At 43.3% G+C, this 21,527-nt stretch overlaps 1 protein-coding gene across 2 annotated transcripts; it reads right to left on the reverse strand.

Moving 5' to 3' along the window:
• Positions 1-4,513: 4,513 nt before the first annotated feature.
• Positions 4,514-19,827, reverse strand: KLF15 (KLF transcription factor 15). 2 transcript variants are annotated; one of them, XM_067544317.1, is made up of 3 exons: positions 19,572-19,827; positions 13,545-14,652; positions 4,514-6,492 (listed from the first exon to the last, which is right to left on the reverse strand). In XM_067544317.1, exons 2-3 carry the CDS (start codon positions 14,585-14,587, stop codon positions 6,324-6,326), a joined length of 1,212 nt encoding a protein of 403 aa, XP_067400418.1. In that variant the 5' UTR covers positions 14,588-14,652; positions 19,572-19,827; the 3' UTR covers positions 4,514-6,323. The 2 variants fall into 2 exon arrangements, with proteins under 2 accessions (XP_067400418.1, XP_067400417.1); XM_067544316.1 differs by lacking the exon at positions 19,572-19,827 and adding an exon at positions 15,869-18,436.
• Positions 19,828-21,527: the final 1,700 nt, after the last annotated feature.

Below are 21,527 nucleotides of genomic sequence, written 5' to 3' on the forward strand. Positions count from 1 at the left end.
AAAGCACACATTAATTAAGTTTCATAATATATAGGTTGGGCAGATATATTATTCTTATTTAATACTGAAGTAAACTGAGGCACAGGGCAGTGATACAACTTCCCTGAGGTCACACAGGGAGGCAGTTGCAACGTCAGGAAAAGACCACTGTTGTCCTTTCACCCAAACTCCCATTTTCTAACCATTAGATCATTCTCTCTCCTGGGGTCTGATCTAGTTTTGCTATGATGGTTTCACCAAGGGACCTCTTGCAGTGCTGTATATTAGTAAGGCAGAAGTACTTTTTTTCTGTATAAATGAGATCCAAACCTCTGTGCACGTTGGAGGAGGCAGGAGAATATCTCCCTTTAGTTAGCATGCCTCCTACTCTCCTTTCTTTTCCAGAAGAACTACAGGCCTGATTTACCTCTCATTTATAGCCGTTTCAGAACTGTTATAAATCCAGTGATATCCATGGAGCAGGTGTTCCTTATTTGCACTGGTGTAAGTGAAAGGAAGATCAGGATCTATGTCTTCTAGTCTTTCAAAGAGTTAACTTGTCGTTCACATATTTAATTTCTGCTTTACATAATACTTTGGCTTACAGAGATAAGCAGAAAGATGCAATCCTGCCCTCTGCTCCAGCTGGCTGGAACCTCTCTCGGATGTTGTTTGAAACCATAGGATGCCTTACTAATGTTGTTGTAAACCATAGGAAGCCTTACGAATGACCCCCATTTTAGCAGAATGCAGGCCAAGACATACACATTCCTTAATAGAATAAAAGGAAGGGCAGGATGGGCACGCTGATGAAAGCTCTCAGCAGGATGCTCATCTTGGTGCCAAGTAGCTCATTCAGCCCTATCTAGCGAAAAGAGGGGCATTCTTAGATGGGTTCATGTCACAAAGAAGTGACATCGCAATATAGACATGGGGAAGTATTAGTTGTGACAGATGAAGGACCAATCTGGCTCCCATGAAAAGCAATGGGAAGATTCCTTATGGCCCAATCCACCCAGTGCTGAGCACTTCCTGTGAGTTGCTAGGTGCCCGCAGCTCCCACTGAAGTCAGTGAGCATCAGCACCAGTCAGGCCTGTGCTCCTTAAAAGGGCCATGTCTATGGTATTTTTAAATACGAGAACAACTGACATTTTACAACAATGAACCAAACAGGAACAGATTTGGTAGGTGCTGTTAGGGGGGAGAAGGAAAACCACATCCCTGTCCAGAACTGTTTCTAAAGATCTTTACTGTTTCTCTTGAATGGAATGGCAGGATCAGAGAGCTGAAGCCACTGAGTTCCCATGTTACAAAACACGAAGGTTTACATAACAGCGAGAAGGTCACTGTAGTAATTAACCTTGGCTCATTGCCAGTTGCTTTGTTCTGAAGTCACCTGCTTGTTTGGTTTAAATGTATAGTGGTGTCTTAGAAAAGGAGAAACATTCCAACCTCCTCCTACCACTTGCTCTGTATATCAGGAAATCCCAGGGGAAGCAAGCAGAGAGACTGCAACAATCCCTGGTTTGCGACAATCCCCAAGGCAATGAGGGGGAAAAAATTACACAGGCCAAAAACTGAAATCCTCACCGAGGGACCAGTTCTGCCACCCTTAATCACATGAGTTATCATACTGAAGATAGTGGAGTGACGCACATGGATGTTGACCACTCCAAATCAATGCCTCAGATCAGACCTGATTCTCCCTTCAAACAGGTGTAAATTGGGAGTAATTCCACTGAAGCCAATGGAGTTACACTGGTATAAAACTGATGTAAGTAACAGGAGACCCAGACCCAATGAGCTTGGTCTGGCTAAGTAGTGAGTCAGGACATCAGGATCTTGGCAAACTGGTTCTTTTTCTCTCCTTGGCATCTTTTCCCATTGCAATAATTATCAGTACAGCCTGACTTTATCTAGTGCCCCGTCCTTACCTCCTCTTATCTGATGCCCCACCCTTAAGTTCTGTTACTCTTTGGATCCTATAATCTAATGTGTGTTATCTACATGTGGCCCACTCCAGTGCGCAGAGCACAGGACTAAGATTCATGACTTCTTGTTTCTATTCCCAGCTTTATCTCAGCCTTTCTTTGTGATCTTGGATAAGTCACTAAACCATTCTAAGCCTCCATTTAGCCAGAGATAAAATAGATATAAGTCAAGCTTGCTAATGGCAACTTTGGTTTATTATTATGGGTATGCCATACCTGCATTTGACTTTTCAGACTTTCTTTCTTATCTTCTATCACATAATGTTGGGGGATGACAGCAACCAGAAATGGCCATTAAAATACTTGAGAGACATACACAAGCCCCAGGAAACTGATCACGATCATCCTTTTATAGATTTATGGTAGGGTCGATATGTAATTTTTTTATATTTCTAAAATGCAACCATAGATGACTGAAGTCAATAGGACTTAAGCACATGCATAAAGGTGACATGTTTAAGTGTTTTGCTGAACAGAGGTGATGTATTGAATAAGGGACATAGTGAAGGTGTCTCTAGTTATGGTCCCAATCCACCAAAGAACTTAAGCATATGTTTAACTACAGGCCTATGGATAGTCCTATTATTGTCAGTTCAGGTACCTAAGGTTAATACATGCATAAGTGCTTTACTGGATCAGGGCCTATGTACATGATAGGTAGACGTGTGCAAGTAAGTCTATATAAAATTCAAAAACTGCATTTGAAATTATAAAAAATTGTCCAGTTTTCATAATAATCCCTGAAACATGATGAACTTTCACTAAGCAATAGCACTACTTGCACCCCCATAAAAGGCCCTATTTTAAGCAAAAAATTCAAATTTTTCAAATTTCTTTTGACCAGATATCAGTTTGCCTAAAAACCATGCACGTTTCTGAATGTATACATTTATTTTTTTGAAAAGTGTGAAAATGGCCATTTCCTGGAAAATAAAATATTCCAGCTTGCAACAGAAGCCAGATGAGAATTTAAAAAATGTTCATTTTTGCTCTGCTTTAATAGTAGGGGGTTTTTGGTAACTCCAGTTCTGTTTTAAATACCTTCTCTTGCAGCAGCATAAGAATTTCTTTCCCCTGCTAATTTTAGAGTAGATTGCCAAGTTCTATGAATATCAGAACTACATATAAGATGGGGCTGGGCTCCTTGTGTTTGTTAAAATAAAGTAAGTGGTTGCATATATAATGTCTCTAGACTAGAGAGGGGAGATGGCAAAGGTGAATGTTCACTGTGCAAAACCTGCACACCACCAACAGTCTAGTGCTTCTAGGACTAGTGTTTTTGGGACTATGAGCTTGCCACATTTCATGAATTAACAACACACGATAGCGAAAGGAACCAGGTTTGACACATTCCTGAGCTATGTTGTTGATCATGCAGGGAATCTGTAAGACGACCATCAAGGTTATAGAAAGACGTGAGTGTATGTTTTGGTAGAGTAATCTGTGGGTCAGAAAAATAATGTACACTGTCCTTAAATGCTTGTTAGTCCCGTATTGGACATTGCTAGGGATATGTTTCCGGACTATGTGGAGCACTGGTCTGACCCAATATAACAGTTCCTGCATAGATGCAGACATGATGCTCACAGGAAATACATCATTGATTTCCTCTTCAAATGGTGGGAAGACAGACAGACTCAGGGCAACATAGGTGTCCACCTGTGCAGAGCATGAGAGCAGCGTTTTTATGCCCAGATTGTGTGAAAGAGGAATTAAAAGCAGGACAGTATTTGTCCTCCTTCCCAGACCCATGGAGGGCTTTCAGATCTCATGTACCATTCTTTTGGGTATGGGGCTTTCAAAAAAAAACCAAACAAGAGTGTATTAGCAATGAAATCTGTGTTATGTTGTGCAGGATCTTCTTACTGGCTGCTTAATTTCACAATCTAGCCCTATGACTATTATTACTACTAATAATCCCTTGCTCTTCTGCAGCACCTTTCATCTTAGCATCTTATAAACATAATTAAGCCCTGCAATGTTTTTGTGGTGTATCATTATGCCCATTTTACAAATGAGGAAATTGAGGCATGAGGTGATTAAGTACTTTGCCCTAGGTCACGCAGTGAGTCATTGACAGAGCTCTAAGGATCTAGTCGTGGCTCTGAGTCCTAGTCCTATATACTAACCACTAGACTCCACTGCCTTGAACCCTGTCTGCTTTTCATTCATTAACCAAATTTGCACTGCAAACATATTCCATGGCAGTCAGATACCACAGTGACTGACAGGAATAGCATGAAAACTTAAATAGAATAGAACAGGGAGCAGAAACTTCTCAGGACCCTCAATAATTTCTGAGCTTTGGTCCCTGCTGAATATTGGTCCTATGCCTGTCACATGAAGCAGAGCATTGCAATTAACTTAGGGCTGATCAGGATCAAAAAAGCTTCTGAAATCAACTGTGGACCAACTCCAGCTTCATCCTTTCACACAGTGCCTGAGAAGTTACGTCCATGTGAAACAAAACTCAAGAACTAATTTCTCCTCTCAAACATGATTGGGAAAGAAATCATTTCAAAAAGGGATTTAAAATTTCCATTTTCATTTTATTGTCAAAGTAAATATAATTTTATGAAGAACAAAAGAAAATATACAGAATTGTAACTTATGTACAATGGCTTTATAGATATTTTTTTTCCAATTTACACAAATTCTGATATGTTATTAAAAGATATTTTATATAGATATGTACTTATGTACAGTTTTATTTACATACATTCATAGGATGTGAGATAAACCAGTCAATAGAAGATAGTTCATTTATATTAATTTCTAGAGGACAAAAGGAATGCACTCCTAAAATAAGGTAGTTTTAGCTCTATCTACTGTTCTTACATACAGTATGGTCTCCACTTCTACCTACAAATGCTAGAACTGCAGTGTTTTATTTTCCATTTGGCTGACAAGAAAACAGACAGATGCCATCTGTGAGTGGAAAGGAAATGCAATATCCTTTATATAATCATTTCTGATTTTTTAATTCTATTGTATTCTAAAGATTTCTACAATCGGCAGAGTTCAAAAGGAAAAACAAGAAACAAACATAATATCTTTGCTGCTACCATCTGATTATTTTTTAAAATACCCTTCTCAGCCACTAAGGCAGCTATCTTTGTTTCTATTGGCTACTGTTCCCACCCATTCACGCACCCCAGCTGTGTGCAGCTCTGACATGGTTGTTAATACTAAAATAATAAGGCTTTGCACGTGCAGATCACGGTCAGCTAAGGATCTCAAAGTACTTTTACAAACATTAATTAAGCCTCCTAATCTCTTCTGGGAGTATTATTACCGTCATAGTATAGATGAGAGAATCAAAGTTTGAAGAGATTCAGGGCCCACACCTGCTAGGCATCCACTGAAGACCAGGGAAGTTAAAGACACCCAGCACTTTGCAGGAGATGGTTAGCACCTTTCAGGACTGGTGCTTGCCCAAGGTCACACAGTGAAGCAATGGCAGAGCCAGGAATCGAACCTGGGAGTCCTGACACCCAGTCCCCCCCTGCTCTAACCACTAATTAAGAAGATAGTTTCAGCCAGAGTCAGGGTATAATCACTGTTTCCTTAAACAGGTGGGCATGCAGGTAATGTACACTGACCCACGGTGAAAAGCTTTCATTCCGACCCATTTAAACTGGCATGAGCTTTTGGGTTCATTTGGGTTTTTTTGCTTTAAAGAAACTGTCAGGTCCAGTTTCCAGGTGCATGAGAGTTGCCGACCAAATTCTGAGAAGCAAAGACCACTGAAGGATGGTGTGTTGGAGAAATCAGGGACACAAATTCCAGTCCCGCTAGTCCCCACCTCCTAACCATTCCTCCTCCTCCTTTTGCCTGCCCCCACAAAACCTTGGCTCAGGCGACTGAAAAACAAAGGAGCGGTTTTCATTTCAAAAGGAATTTACTGTTTCCAGACTGGACAACTAGACCAGCTTAATAAAAACTCACAATGAATGGCCCTGTACATGAGCAAAGCCCTCAGGAATGCCAGGACTATAATTAACTAGCAGCAAGTAGCCCATAAATTTGCCTTGTGCAGCAGAAAACAGCTAAAAATAAAACACTGTCATTTCCAAAAGCAGCAGCAGCAGCAAAGGGAAAGATAGGAGGAAAATATAATAATAATAATAAAATAATAATAATATTAATAAAAAACCCAGCCCACCCTCCCCCAAAAGAACTTTGTTCTCAAATCATGTTTGTAGGACACAGAACATTCAGATGTGGTAGTGTGAAGTAACAGCACTGACTGTTCTGTGGAGACAAATAAATTATCACAAGAAATACAGTGAGCAAAGTGCGGTCATCGGCTGTTCTTGGACGGACGGGTGGCAAGGGGTAGGTGGGACCAATCAGTTCACTGTGCGCACCGAACGGTTGCTTCTAGGGAACCGATGCACCTTGACGTGCTTGGATAAGTGGTCACTTCGAGCAAATTTCTTCTCGCAGACAGGACACTGGTAAGGTTTCACTCCAGAGTGGGAGCGTCTGTGCCGGGAGAGCTCATCTGATCTAGAGAACCTGAAAGCAGAGGTTTAGAAAAGAAAAGCCTCTTCAGATATTTGCTGCTAATTCTTTTAAGTCTTTGTCACTTTTCCACGGCCCCGTGCTGCCTGTGTGGAACTTCAGGGCAGCAGCAGGAGGGATAGAACTCAAGTCCTCCTGCTGAAAAGCATAAACTCTTGAACTAAAGGAGAATCTGTCAGCTGTATAAGGCCCATGACACATAGTGGAACCGTTCTCTTTCCATCCAGCAAAAGGCAACAGTCACACATCACCCACTTCACTGCATCATTCTTTGGCACTCATGCAAATTAGAACTGATAGCACTGACTGGAGACAGGCCCTAAAGGGGTTACCATTGTATAAGCTTTTCCCTAACCCCTGACTACACATACACACAATCCGTTAATCTCTCCTGACCTGCAGCTATTCCAATCCCAAACCCCACACGGCTTTGGCAATGCACTTCAATCCTAACCTGCAGCATCTTCCTTAAACTCCAGTCCTGGGTCTCTCCTGAGCAGAAACCACCACCAATGCTCCAAAGCGAAGGCTTCCGCCAGTCTCACATTGGCATGATCAGAATGCTGGAGGAAATGGCAATATCCACAATCACAACTAGTTTGTGAGACTGTGGCCAGATACCATATGAGGGACTGCCCAGGCACAGTCAGCCATATTTATTCTGAAGCCACTTGGTTTATTAAATTGACCTAAGAATTTGGCCTTCCTTCTTCTCCTCCCTCCAGCAGCAGAATGATTAAATTAAAGGCTATTAATGTCTCCTGTCAAATCCTGCTCACAGTTATAATGGAGTAAATCCAGAATGACTCCACTGACTACACTGCAACTACTCTGGATTTACACTGGTACAAATGGAGATAAGGATTTGGCCCTCCGTTACCAAAATTAGATTTCCCAACATCATTTTACTTTTAGACACCTCCCACCCAAATCTGTCAAAGAATAGTTCCCAAAAAGCCAATGGGAATCTCACAAGCCCCATTAAATTTAGATAAACCAGCTATTTCTAGCCCAGACCAGTGCTGGGAGCCCAAGTGTTAACAATGTCATGCTAAGACAGTTCCCTCTGGATGCATGCAGAACTGCTGTCCAACAAAGGAGGATGAGCGTGAGTTGCTAGAACACTAACAAAGAGTGGCGCAGAAAAAGGGTTCTCAAGAAACAATATCAGCTGCTGATTTATAATAAATACATGAAGTCATGGCTGTTTGCTGAATGAATAGGAGAAAGGAAACGTGGGGAAATGTGCACGTGTGAAACAAAACATAACACCACCACTTGGGTAAATACACGATTTTTCCAGTGGGGAATAAAGAGCATCATTTCAGCTGGAAAGAGATTACATGGCTCATGCTCTTAGTCCTTCATGCAAGAAAATACATAAAAATTGCAAGAAGAGATAATCCCATACTACCAATTGATGATCAGGACCCACACTCTGCTAACGCTTTGGCGTGTTTGGATTTAGGATTTTTTTGGTTCTAAGTTTTTATTCCACTGTCCGCTTCAGAGAGAGTAGATAGTTCAGATTTTGACAGATCCAAACTTTCCCAAAGTTCTCGAGAGTCCAGATCCAGGGGTTGGATTTGGGCCCATCGGCACCTGCAAACACTTCTCTCTAACACTGCTAGCCCTTGCCAGCAGTGGGTAACCAAGCCTAGAACCTGCTAGGTCTCTGGCATGACCAAAAACTGCTTGTGAAACTTGGGCTCGCCCTGAAGCAACGTCCTTAAAGGAATTTTCTTTAAGAACCATGAATTCGTAGGATGCTGAGAAACTTTTCAGAGCAACTCTACAGGATAGAAAGGGAAGGGCAGCATATATCATACAGAACTTCACAGACTGAGCTGCTAGGAACTCACCAAGTTATCATAGTGGCAAGTTGACAGACATGGGATCAAATATGTTGGACAAGGAATTGATTTGTTTGCCAGGGTAAGTAGCCACTTTCTCAGGTGGAACTAGAGAAAGCCACCCCAGGAGAGAGGTCCTTAGAGACAACAGAGCATTCCTCATGTCAGAGACTGGTCCTTGTGGCCACTCCAGGAAGGAATAAAGTCAGAAGATGCTGGGCTGCCCTTGTCCAGATCTCTGTGTTGTCAATATCATTATACAACAGAAGGGATAGTGAGATGGAGAACTGCAATGGGTCTCTGGAAATTGCACCAAGGAAGAGGCGAGGGAGTCGTATGTCAGAGATGTGTGTGTCACTTGAGCCTTGGAAGCCAATATGAGTTAATGTGATAAAAATACAACTTAGTCTCATAATGAAGCCCTTAGTTGAAGGAAGAATGTTGCAGTGGAAAGATCAACTTACTTGGCCCACAGAAATAAACCCCTCTCTCTCCTTGTGTTTACAAAAAAACAACCCAAAGGTTAGAACGGGGAAGCTGGTAGAATTCTATTGCCTGTGATATGCAGGGATCCATCTAAATGATCATAATGGGTCCTTCTGGCTTTACAGTCCAAAAAAAATTGATGGAATTCCAAATTCAAGCAGGTAGCAAATGAAAAAGAGGCCCCACTTATGAATAATCAGCCCAAATGTTATGATCCTAGCACCTAAGAAATTGCACAATAAAGACAGAGGCAATTTGGAAATCTCACATGAACACAAAGAGCCAAATTCACTCCTCCTATTGCAACTGATGGAGATGGGCTAGGGATGAATTTAGTCCACTAAGTGCAGAATAACACTGAGTTTGTTGCCTTCCCTCCATTCTACCTGCTGGCTTCAGCCAGGAAGCTACATCACACTATTTAAACAGACTGTCAGCTTCTGGTCAAGGGAGACTCATCTTGGAAGGGAGTGGTTGCATCTTGTTAGAATTCTCACTTTGGGAATAGGTGAGAGTATTTTTCATCTGAGGGATTTATTGTGAAGGTAAGGTTGCCAGGGACTTGGCATGGGGCCTGTCAGTCTTCATAGTTTCCCTCTGAATTCAGAAATAAAGCAGCCCTGCAGTCACTTTAACAGCTGTGATGAGAATGAGTTGAGGGAAAGGCATTTACTACAACGTTACTAAAAAACTCTGGAACCCAGATTGGAAGGAGATTTGGAGAGCATCATTTCAGCTCCTGAGAGCTGAAGTGCACTTTCTGGGTTTTGTGTCAGCAGTGCTGGGGGTGCAAGAATGTAAATAATAGAGGTGGACACAAAGCAGAATATTGCTCCAACAAATAACAATCATAAGAGGACTGAAAATATCCAGCTGCAGTAAGCTCCACCAGTTAACTAGAAGTTTCATAATACAGTATTTCCTTAGTGTTGCCTTCTGAATTTCACTATGTGCCCTAACTCTTTTTGGTCTTGTACTTTAGGAAAGGGAGCATCCAACGAGCCCTTTCTGTACCATTCCTATGAAACGGGCAAGGGCACTGCACACAAGATGGCCCCAATCCCAAGAGCTACTATAATACACATGATAAAGAACGATAATGGCCCAGATATTGACCCCAAGATCCAGACACGGAGGCAGGTCTCTGAAGGCAATAACTGCAAGATAAATAAACACAAGTATGTACTGTCAACCTGTGGAACACAGTGCTGCAGGAATGTCACTGAGAGAAACACTGTAACAGGGCTTTTAAATAAGACTAGCTAATTCCAGGACTATTAATAACTGTAGCTTTGTACACAGAGCCAATGCATAAGGGCAACCAAATCTTCATGACATAATATGGTCATTTGAAGGGGGGCAAGATGGGATGTTTAATATATCTGTAACTTTACACAAAAGGCTACATGCACTATGGCAGGTCGAGGGCGGGGGGTGGTTCAGGTTTGAGTTTTGTGGTTTTGCCTTTCTCAGAAGGAGCAAGCATTAGCCATTCACCTAGATGAACCAAAGGTGTAACCTGGTATGCCATGGATCAGTGCTCTAACTGATACAACAAGATACTGGACTAACTGGCACCCTGGCAGTTTCTGTACTCGGTTGTTTGAATACTGCCTAAGATTGAAAGAGCAGCTCTCGCTTTCTGCGATGGAGGGTCAAAAGTTGATAGCGGTCCGCATTCAGGAAGGAAGTTGCGAATCCCATCCTGTATGCGGCTTGTAAAAGTTTAACCTTGCTACACTTAAAGATAACATAGGGTTGGTTGGGAATTTGTTTTAGTCTAGCTGTTCTGTCCATACAGGAAGAAGGAAAAGTTTTTACCACCCCTGCAGCTAAATGCTACGACTCAACTTACACTAAGCAGCATTTTTCTAAATTGCTCTTTTCCATGAACTCAGGTTTGAAGTTTGTTTGCTGAAAAATAAATACAACATACACACACACACACAGAAGAAAGGAAAAGAACGTGGAAAGACACAGCAGCACCCCAGTGCATAAATTCATTTGGGATGATATAAAACTAAGAACAGAGACTCCAGATGTACTTGACTTAGTCATGTGAGCTCCCAGCTCTCTCTGAACTTCTGGAAAAGGTAAACATGCTTTACTGATGAAAGGGGACTGTGTAATTCAGTGCTCACTTGGCTCTGGTATGTCACTGCAGATCTGACTTTGATGTCTGAGAAGAACACATGGGAGTGCTGGAATCTCAGGCTTGCTCTAAGAGATTTGTGATAGAGGGAAAAAGCCCCTCTGAAAGTCTGTCCCCTCCTTGGTCTATATTAGTGATGGTTCCCAGCCACAAAATTTCAAACTTGGATCAGAACTCATCCATATTTCAGGGGTGTTTGGATCATGGGTTCTGACTTGTGCTTGAAGCAATCCTAAATGCAAAGATGCAACCACAATGAGGGGTTGGAAAACATCCAACAGCTGGTTATGGCCAGAGACAAGCCTTCTTTGTATGGAAGTTATTTAATCCCTCACCTCTACTGGGCTTCTGCCCATAAAGAGTTGTGACTGGCCAAGGGTACAAACATTTGGCTCTTTAAATTACAGGTTCTAGATGCACTCACCATCTGGATCAGTACTTCTCTTTACATGCCCTTCCATTGCCCTCTTAGCATTTTTATATGCACCCTTCCCACTAGACTTTAACCCTTTTGAGGCTGTTGACATACAAAGGCTAAACTCATCCTTGGCGTCCCTTCATCGGAGGTATCCCAGGGAACATTTGGCCCATATAGCTGCATATATTTTCCTAAACATTCACCTTTGACTGACATTCTGAAAATTACAAATGTTCTCATAAGATACGTCCACAGAAGATCATTCACAAAGAACACAAACAGACTCCTGAGGTCTAATCCTGCACTGCAGAAATCAATGGGGATCAAATGGAGGCAGAATCAGGGCCCCGGCAAGTCACCTTTTGACCTCAAATATGCCTGTGTCAGGACCATTATCACTGGCGGTTAGCTGAATATTGCAAATCCATTTCCCACAAACATTCATTCAGATTTTTAAAGGAATTACATTTTGGCCACATTTCAACCTTTTGTTTTGTTCCCTTTCCACAAAAATGTGGGCAGTCAAATTTCACTAGCATCATGGTGCCTGGAAAGCAAGTGTTAAGCTTGCCCACACAAAGGCACGCAGAAAACAAATCCTAAATTTTCTCCTTGCAAGCACTGACACTGAAAGCCAAATAAAAAGGACTCGGCTCATCCAATCAAAGCATGGAAAAATGCCATGTGACTTATGTGACCAATCATATCTGGCGCACAGCTGAATTTCAGTTCATTTTGAACTGCAAGTCTGGAAGTAAACAAAGCTGTGAAAGATTCCATCAGTAACAAATAAATTAAGAAAAATTGCAATCTACTCATGGAACCTCCATGAACTGGAAAAGGGAGGAAATCAATCACAGGAAGTATTGGCTATAAATGATCCTAGTGGCAATGGGGAAACCTCAGAACAATCAGTTTGAGGAAAGGGACAAGATTCAGATTAATTCTGACCTCTTCCTCTCAGACAAATTCATCCATCACTAATGGTCACATATTTCACATACCTGCATTTTTACTCAGATCTCTCCTGTTATCTCTTCAGTTCACAGTGAGTGTGACCCATTTCCTAACTAGACATTGCTCACCAAAGTACTGCAGAATGTTTTTCCTTTTGCCAAGTCTTTGGAATAATTTTGGTTTAGTTTAACAGGAGGGATTTGAGATGATGTTTTGTTTTCATCATAGAGTATGAAGTTTCATTGCTAGTGTTAAGAAATTGGCTGGGTTTTTAGAGCAGATGGCAAATTGAGAACGGGTTTCCATAGGAAATTTCAACTTTTTATCACAAAAGAGACATTTTTTCAGTTTTCCAACAAATGATCAAAAATTTTGAGTAAAGAAGACACTTGCTGTGTACACTTTTACTTATTCAAGAACTCAGTTTTCCACTGAGGAAAAGTTTTGACAGAAAAATTTTAACCAGTCCTTTCTGATTGTTTTAATTGACTGCTTTTAAAATGTACACAGGGGCACATCTTCATAGGCACTAATATACATTTCTAAACCAGAATATAAAATAAACACAGATACATTTGAACATCAAACTCTATAATGAGATAGCATGCCCAGGCTGGTATTTTTTTCTGGAAATTACAAAATTGCTTATAATGTTTTAAAATTTTAATATGGTCTTATTAAGCATATATATCGGTCATGGCCCTTCAGTGATTGTATGGGACCTCCTTGTAGTTGAATCTACAAATACATACATTCATGTGTTATTAGTAATGCAGTGACTATCCCTCAATGACCCAATTTGCTTCATGTGGCCTAATTGGTATCAGTGGTATGCTGGAGATAGTATATTGCAATATAGGACCAATGAACATAAAAAGCAATGCCTGCAGGAGCAAGTGTAATCTGGCCATTATGAAACAAGATACCAGTTACTGGAGTATTTTTTTAGACTTTTATACAGTTAATGCTAACAGGTGATGTTATGCTATTCAATGCACCAAAGGCCCTTGATTATCTAACATTAAGAGAAGTGGTTTTAATTTAAAACCAACCAAACAGGTTTCAGAAAACAGCAAACTGTTTATAAATGAACTTAGTTCAAACCAGTTTGGCTAGCATATTATGTCAAGTGAATGATATGTTTATTGGATACAGAGTACTACTGCATCTCAATACTGACCTCCATCCACAACCGGGCCACGTGCATGCAAAAGGTTTTTCTCCTGTGTGTCTCCTCAGGTGCGCTTTCAAATGGCTGCTCTTAGTGTACATCTTGGTGCAGCCAGGGAAAGAACATTTGTGCATTTTAATGAGTTCTGCTGCAGGGTTCTTTTGAAATTTCTGACCCACGATGATCCCTGTTTGACCCTGGATCATGCCTCCTGGCCCAATGGGCTTTGCAGCAATAGGGACTGGTGCAATGCGGACAAATTTAGAGGACAAGTTCAAATTGGATGACTGAACTATCTGCGGCACAAGTGCAAATGTCTGTCCTTGAATGTTGACTAGGAGCTGTGCAATTTTAATATTCTCTTGTGCTGGTCCTTGTGAACTAGAGCTTGTATTTGACTCTTGTTTGATCTGTACAGGCTGAATTTGGAGCATGACAGGTATCCCTCCCTCCAGGGATATTGCTCCATTTGAAACATGGCTATCTTCTGTTGAGCTACTTGATTGTTCATTTTTACTTTCTTTTAAATTAACACTAGGTACCATATAGTCTCTTTGCTGGACTGAAGCAACGGAAACTTGGCTGCAAGCTCTCAAATCCTTGGTCTCACTTTTAGGCCCTTCCTTGAGATCCAATTCCATGTTTTCTTTCAGAAACTCCTCAATCTCCTCAAGTGTGGGCTGAAATGGTCCAGAATCTTCCATATCCATTGCAAACTCAGGCAATCTGAAATACTCCTCTTTCACTACTGGTTGAAGTCTCCTTTTGTCCCACCAAGAGGCAGAGGAGTTCCCCAAAGAAGCCTGGGACAGTAAATAGTCTAAAATACTATCTTGACTTTCAACGCTAGATGTGCTTCCATAGCTAGAGCTGAGAACCTGGGACTCAGGGCTGGAACAAGAGCAAAAGCTTGAAGAATCACTGTCATCTTCTGACAGAGGTGAGGGCAGCATCTGATACGACCTCCCACCTGCCATCACGTCCCCAAAGTATCCAACAGGGGATCTTGTGGATGAAAAACATTCATCAGCAGGAAGCAAGTGATCCACCATTCCTGGATAATCTCTTACAGATATCCCACCAGCATATACCACACAGTGAAAGTTCAAGCGAAAGCCTGAATACAGGGAACAAAAATATTGACAGTCAGAAGTCAGGTTTAATCATTAATCTCCATGCATTAGACCTACATAGCTCTCTAGCTCAAATGAGAGTCGTAGGCATGCAGTTTCATTGAGAACACATGTTGCTACATGCTTTTGTATTGCTGTATCACCCGAAAGGATTTTAAGTGCCTACACATTTTCCAAGATTGCACCATGTTTGCAAAAGAATTCTTTTAGAAATCATTTCACAACTATGTGTTCTCCAGATTTATAGCGCCTTTTCAGACTATTACTGGCAAGAGGAAATACATTTATAATCTTTTGCCTAACAATGAAACATAGAGCCAAAGAAGGAAATGGAGGGAGCAAGCATTGAAATTTTTACCACCCAAAAAAACAAATACAAATAAAGTTTATAACTTGTGTCCACAGAAGAACATGAATCCTTTCCTTATCTTACAGCTTTCCATTGACTTTATTTTTAACTTTCGCAACTATACAAATATAGACTAATCAGCATAATGCAAAGACCAATCTGCCAGGAGCCAAAAATATTTATTGTGCTTCAGCATTTACTAGTAAGATTTTCCTTTGCAGATGTAATGAATCAGTTTGCTAACGTCATCATCACCTGCATCACTCTTAATAAAACTGGCACCATGCAGGGCTAATTACCATATGCCAGCAGGCCAGCTGATTATGCTGGTGCCACCTCATCATTCCACACTGCCTATTGCTTGGGTACATAGCCTTGAGATGATCCACGTGGTGCCAACTTCTAAATGGGGAAGGCTTACATTGGAACCAAATTCTTGTGTAGGATTTCCAATCATTGTGACTATTGCAAGTGACCGCATTTCGTTCTATTCTGAACACACACAATTTAGTAGGGCCAATGGGCCTGATCCTTCAACCTCTTACTCACCTAAGCAGACTCACTGAAGTCAGTGGAACTACTTGCTTGAATAAAGAACTGCTGGCTAAGATGTTTATTTTGCAGTCCTCTCTTAGGCAAAAATTCCCAGTGAAGACAACGCAATTCCTGCAGCCCTCAATTCAGGCAAAGCAATCTCACTCAGAATTTTGTCTGGAAAAAACATTGCTTAACAGCTGCACAATATAACCCTTAAGGAGCTAACATGAAGATATGCAGCCTTCACTGAACACTGACCCTCAGTCCTCTGCTTTGCTCAAGGTGACTGTCTGAAAACAGAGCTGCATACGTACATAATAAAACACGCCTCTCCGTGGATGGTATGTGGATTGCAAAGATAGATGTCATCTGATCTGTTGATGAGGGTGTATGTGAGAGAGAGAGAGAGAGAATCAGAAGGCATGTGACCTAGCATGAAGGAAATGCCAGTCAAGCTTGTTGCACACTGTCATTTTCTACAGGCTCTGCTGCTGCGCTAAGGACACTTTACCATGAATAGTCAACAGGGTCTAGTTCTGGGGAACGTGGGGGACGTTTATTATTATTCCAGGGCATCTATGCTACCTAATCTGCAAATTGCCTCTATATCTGTCTTCCAGGAGGAAATAGAAATAAATCTGTGCACTCAGTCTGTAGTTGATGAAGTGCACAGCAACCTTCACGTGCTTTATCAGCATAAGTCTAATAATGTTCCACAGGAAGTAGAATAAAAACACACTTCTAAGAGATACAACTTCCTTATTTTTGCTTATGTGTGGAGTGGCTGGGGTGGTTTCCAAGAAAAGGGAATTAAAAGCCAAGTTGTACATTTTCCGGGTTTGTCAGTCATCTATTCCTTCAAACTGATAATGAAATACTCACATGGGCTCAATCTGAGGAAGTTCAAACAAAGGTTAGTGCCATGTTCTGTGACCTCAGCCTATAATCATTTCTAATGGCAAAAGTGATTGCCAGCATATCTGAAATATGCCTAAGAGACTACAAATCAGATTTTGATCTCAGTGCAAATTCAGTTACTCCAACAGAAGGCAGTGGAACTGAGTTACTCCAGCTTTACACCAGTGAAACAGAGATCAGGATCTGGCTCTGTGAATCTTTTACTGGCTTCCAAAAAGGAGTCATTTGTTTACGTCTTGCTTGCCTCAAAAGCAACACACAACCACAGTTTATAATGTGGGGGCAGATGGGAGGGCACACTCCCATATGGCAGATGGCTTCAAATCCTGCCTATTCCCATTTTGCTCCAGCTCTAACCTCCCACTGCTATTGCTTTGACCACAAAGATTTTGCACACAAGACATTTTTGCTAAGAGAGACCGGCTAGTGTGTGTGCATGTCTACGTCTGTGAGGAAGTACATGAGTGACAGCAAACTTAGCACAGAAAAAAAAAAAACGGTTTCTGTAAAGATTTCTTAAATGTCCATTTCAATCTGGAACCTATTCTTGCTCACACTGAAATTAATGGCCAGGAGAGTGGACATTTTGTCAATCTAAAGACCAAAAGACCCCCGATATCTTAGCTAAAGATATGGCCCAAACCAGACATTCCCAAAGAAACAAGAACCAGCTAGGTTAATACAAAGTAACGACTATATCCTATATCTGTCATTTTTATACAGTATTTTCATCCAGAAGGATTCTAAACCAATTTATAAATGTAAAAATCTATACAGAGGCTTCCCTTCGAATGCCACTGAAATGCAGCTACCTCTGGGATGAAATGTAACAGCTGTTTAACAGTGCACTGCAGCAGCACTATGATCTCCAAGTTTCAAAAGAATTCTCAGCTTTGTTTTCTTGTGGTTTATGCCAGAGTCACGTTGTCGTTTAACAGTCGTCTGTTTAGTGACTGGCTAATAAAAGCATGGAACACATATATGCTCCTGTACAGCAATGGTTCAGAATAACAATTACAAGGGTCAAGGCCTCAGGGGCTTGCTGAAAGATATGCAGAAATTTAGCAGCCTGTTATTCCTGGTGGTGCTTACAACATCGTAGGAAATACCGTATCATGCAACTGATAACACCAATAGCATATTTTGCCATTTGGTGCTGGCTAGGCAGCTGTGGATATGCTGACAACCATTTTCCAGGGAACTTGCTTTTCTCTGAAGATTAAAAATGTGTAAGGGGCTGAACCTACTTCAATTGGGTCATAAAACTGTGCCTATAAAGTGACATTGTGGGCCCTGAATTTCAAAGAAATCAAGAGGCAGTTAACATTAACGTAGAAAATCTATTTTCTATTAGCAGCCTGGGAGCTGCATTACTGAAATTAGTTCTCCGAATTCTTTTTCCAGGTAAGGAGCCTCTTTACCGGACACTTCGCAACACAGAGTAGTCACACCAATGATTACCTCTGGAAGGGGTACTAAAGAGAGGATGCATATGATACAGCATGATGTGGTGAGAGCTGCTTTTAAAGGGCTGGTATCTGGGGACTGCTGGTGCCCTAGAAAGCTCAGCAAATGCTTTCCAGCGAGCATGGTTTCCTAATTCCACAGCTTTCAAAGGCTGCAGAAACCTGCTTTCAAAAGGCTGCTTTCTTCAAACTCTTCCACCTTCCCCTGCCTTCCTAAAGAGGAAACACTGAACACCCTGCAACCGCGGCAGCCGGCGCTGGTGAAACAACCACCCGCTCCCTCGGCCGCACGCACGAGGCCTGGCATCCAGGCTCGATCACACACTCGTTCCAGGCATTTCTATGTTAATTTCTCATTCGGGAGCGGATCCCCTTCGACTGCATGGCGGCCCGGGGCAGAAGGAGGGGAGGGAGGGGCTGCCCTTCACCGCCCTTCGGGCTCGGCTTGCCAGGCCGGGATTGGGGTTTTCTTTGCACACACCCCAGGTGGGTTTAGCCCACCTAGTGGCGCGGCGGGGCCGGGCCCGGAGCGAAGGGACCCAGTGCATCGCTGCTGCTGCTGCTGCCGCTGCTTTCCCCCTCCCTTTCCTCGGCCCCAGCGCTCATCTTGACCGAGAGTAACCCTGCCTCGCTGCTCCCGCTGTCAACATTACCATAACAGCCTGCGAGCAAAGCACACCCGCAGCCTCTTCCCCAACAGCCCCGGCCCGGCCGGGACCCGCTTGCACACAGAGGGGGGAGATCATGGATCTCGGCAAGAGCTCGCGCTGGATAGCCCGATGCTGTCCTGGGGGGCGGGGCGGGGGGGGGGGGGGGGGTGGACGAGACTCCTTTTGCTGCTGTCCGGAGTCACAAAACAACCGACACCAGCAATCCACATCCATGCAACGCCAGGTGCAAAAGTGTGTGTGTGTGTGTTTGTGCTTGTGTGTGTGTGTGAAACGCTCTGCGTGCCAGCCCGCTGGAAAGGGTTAAGAGGGTGGAAAGGGGGCAGCTCTTCAACGCCGGGGTGCTGCTGGACGAGCCCTCGTTGCATCGCCAGAAGAAAGCACGTCCAGCCGGCCAGAGAGCGGGAAGGCTCCTGGATTTTAAAGAGCGGGGGGCGATCCCTGGCACCGGCTGCACTGAGTGAAGCGGGTCTCCGCGCTGGGCAAAGGGAAGGGTCCCTTCCCTTCCCTGCTCCCCCTCCCTTCCCCCGTCCAACATAGGGTTGTAAACATGGCCACGGCTCCTGCCCAACAAGCTCCCCCCCCCCACTTAACCCCCCCCCCCCAGCAGAAAGAGGAGCCCATGTAAATACACAAGTCAGCTTGTAGCGTCTTATCCTCCAGGATCCATCGGGACTGGATGGCATGAAGGAATCACACCCCCCCCCCTACACACACACACCCCTTTCCACGGTACTTCAGCAAATCCGGATTCCCCCCCGCGCGCTGATCTCCAGCACGTTCCTCCCCCCGCCCCTCTCCCAGGGAGCCCCATCTCCTCCCCCCAGAGATCGGACCCCGGGGGGGGGGGGGCTCCCACTCGCTCAGCCCCGTGGCGTCAGGGTGCTTTAAAAGAAACAGAGCTGAGGGCAGCTTCTGCCCCCCCCTCCGCCCCCCCAGGTGAGAAACGCGTCTTTGCTCCTTACCTGAACTTTTCTGCACCGACACCGACACCACCACCAAAAACAAAAACACCCCGAAGCCCCCACTCAAAGGCCAGCGCAATCCCAGCGGGCAGCGGCTCCCTTCGGCATCCAGAACCAGCGCAGCGCCCCAGCGCTCCTCGGGCCGGCGGCGGGATGTCGTCCTTGAAAAGCGCCTGGAGGCAGGGTCCCGATTCGCAGCCGCGGCAGGGCTAGGGCTGCTGATGTGTCCTTTAGCTCCCCAGCAGCATAGTACTATATCCCCATCACATGACTGCCGGGGGGGTGATCGCCGTGAAAGCAGGGGAAGGCTTGAAAGAGGCTCGACCCAAGCCGCGCACCTCATTGGCCGAGCAGAAGTAAAGGGGCTGGCCTGAAGGTTTTGTCGTCAATGGAAGCATCTGGCATCCTATCCTCTCTCTCCCTCTGCTTTCCCCTCCCTCTCCGGCCTCCCCCCGCCTGGTCTGTATCAAAGCCAACAAAGCAGGAATGTTTGGCTGCTTCTCTGCTTACTCCATCTCTGAGCCATGACAGTGAAGATCATGTGAATGAGAGGTAGAAATACCTTGGGGATATTTGGAGGACTAAAACCTGGAAGAAACCACATGGAGAATTTTTCTCTGACAGAGCTGGGTTTGAGTTGGGTGGGGGAGAGGGAAGGAGGATGGGTTAAGTGGTACTTGTAGTGTGCAAAGCTGGAAATGTCCAAGACACGTGTCAGTCTTACCAATGATTATGAATCCGTGTCCCTGTCCTTAAGCCTTGCCTTCTCTGTCCTTGGCTTCTGATGAGCCCTGGGATGCTGCTGCTCCGGAAGGATGCAGGAGAAACAGGTACTGTGAACCCGATCCAATGATTTTAAACAAAATGTCAGTCCAGTTTTAGCAGAGGTGTTTGAACGCAGGAAAGGACCGTGTCGACATTTAAAGTGCTGGAGAGTATTTGTTGCTGTGATTAATTATTTGCATTAAAGATCACCTAGAAACTCCAACCAATATCAAAGCCCAACTGTGTTGTTCTGTGCTGTGCAAACATATACTGAGCAACAGTCACTGCCCCCAATGAGCTAAAGGGTCTGAGAAAGGAAGCGTGATTATCCCCATTTGACAGATGGGGAAACCAAGGCACAGAGAGATTAAGCCATTTGCTCAAGGTCAAACAGAAAAGTCTGTGGCAGAGCCAGGATGTAAAACCAGATTTCCTGAGTCCCTGCCTTAACTACCAAACCATCTTCCACTCAATTGTTTTTAAGTGCCTGCCAGCAATCGGCTCAGCACTGTGACAGGCACAAAATACAGACAGTCCCTACTTTGAAGAGGTTATGGCTTAAACAAGACAATAGGGACACATAACAAAGAGAACACACTGGGATATTGCTCTTGCTGACTCACTTCTAGGGAGCATCAGGGAAGGAGCCTTTAGGTATCATATGAATGGACAAAGGTTAATGGCTTGGTTCACTATAGCTGGGAGGATGTCCTATCATAGGGCTGAGGTAGAAAAAGACATGGAACCAGTTGTGTGTAGAGGTGGGTGGATGAATGAGGCACAGAGGCTGGCATTATTAGGGAGTGGAGAGAGCAAGGGATGATGTGATAAAAGACCAGGTCAGAGGCGATTGTAGATATACAGAGCATAGGTGAAGACAAGAAGATTAAATGTGTGGCAAAAACTGGGTGGGGAGTTAGAAGGATTCAAAGGAAAAGTTTTAAAGAGTACTTGTTTTTGTTACTAATAAAATTATAATACATTGTTAAAAGTGAAAAAAATCAAATAATTTTTCATCATTTATTATCAGTTTTCCTTGTGGTGGGCTTGGTTTGGTTTGTTTGGTTTTTTTTTTTTTTGCATCTCAGCAGTTTATCCAGTGGAACTAGACTGTACTCTTTCATTTTCCAGATGTCCTGCACAACTACTGCTGTGTTTCTGTTTCCAACATTACAGGGGTAGGTTTAAATT

Source organism: Emydura macquarii, unplaced genomic scaffold (genome assembly GCF_026122565.2).
Source record: "Emydura macquarii macquarii isolate MOO-44397 ecotype Brisbane River unplaced genomic scaffold, CSIRO-AGI_Emac_v2 contig_968, whole genome shotgun sequence".
NCBI classification, from domain to species: Eukaryota; Metazoa; Chordata; order Testudines; family Chelidae; genus Emydura; species Emydura macquarii.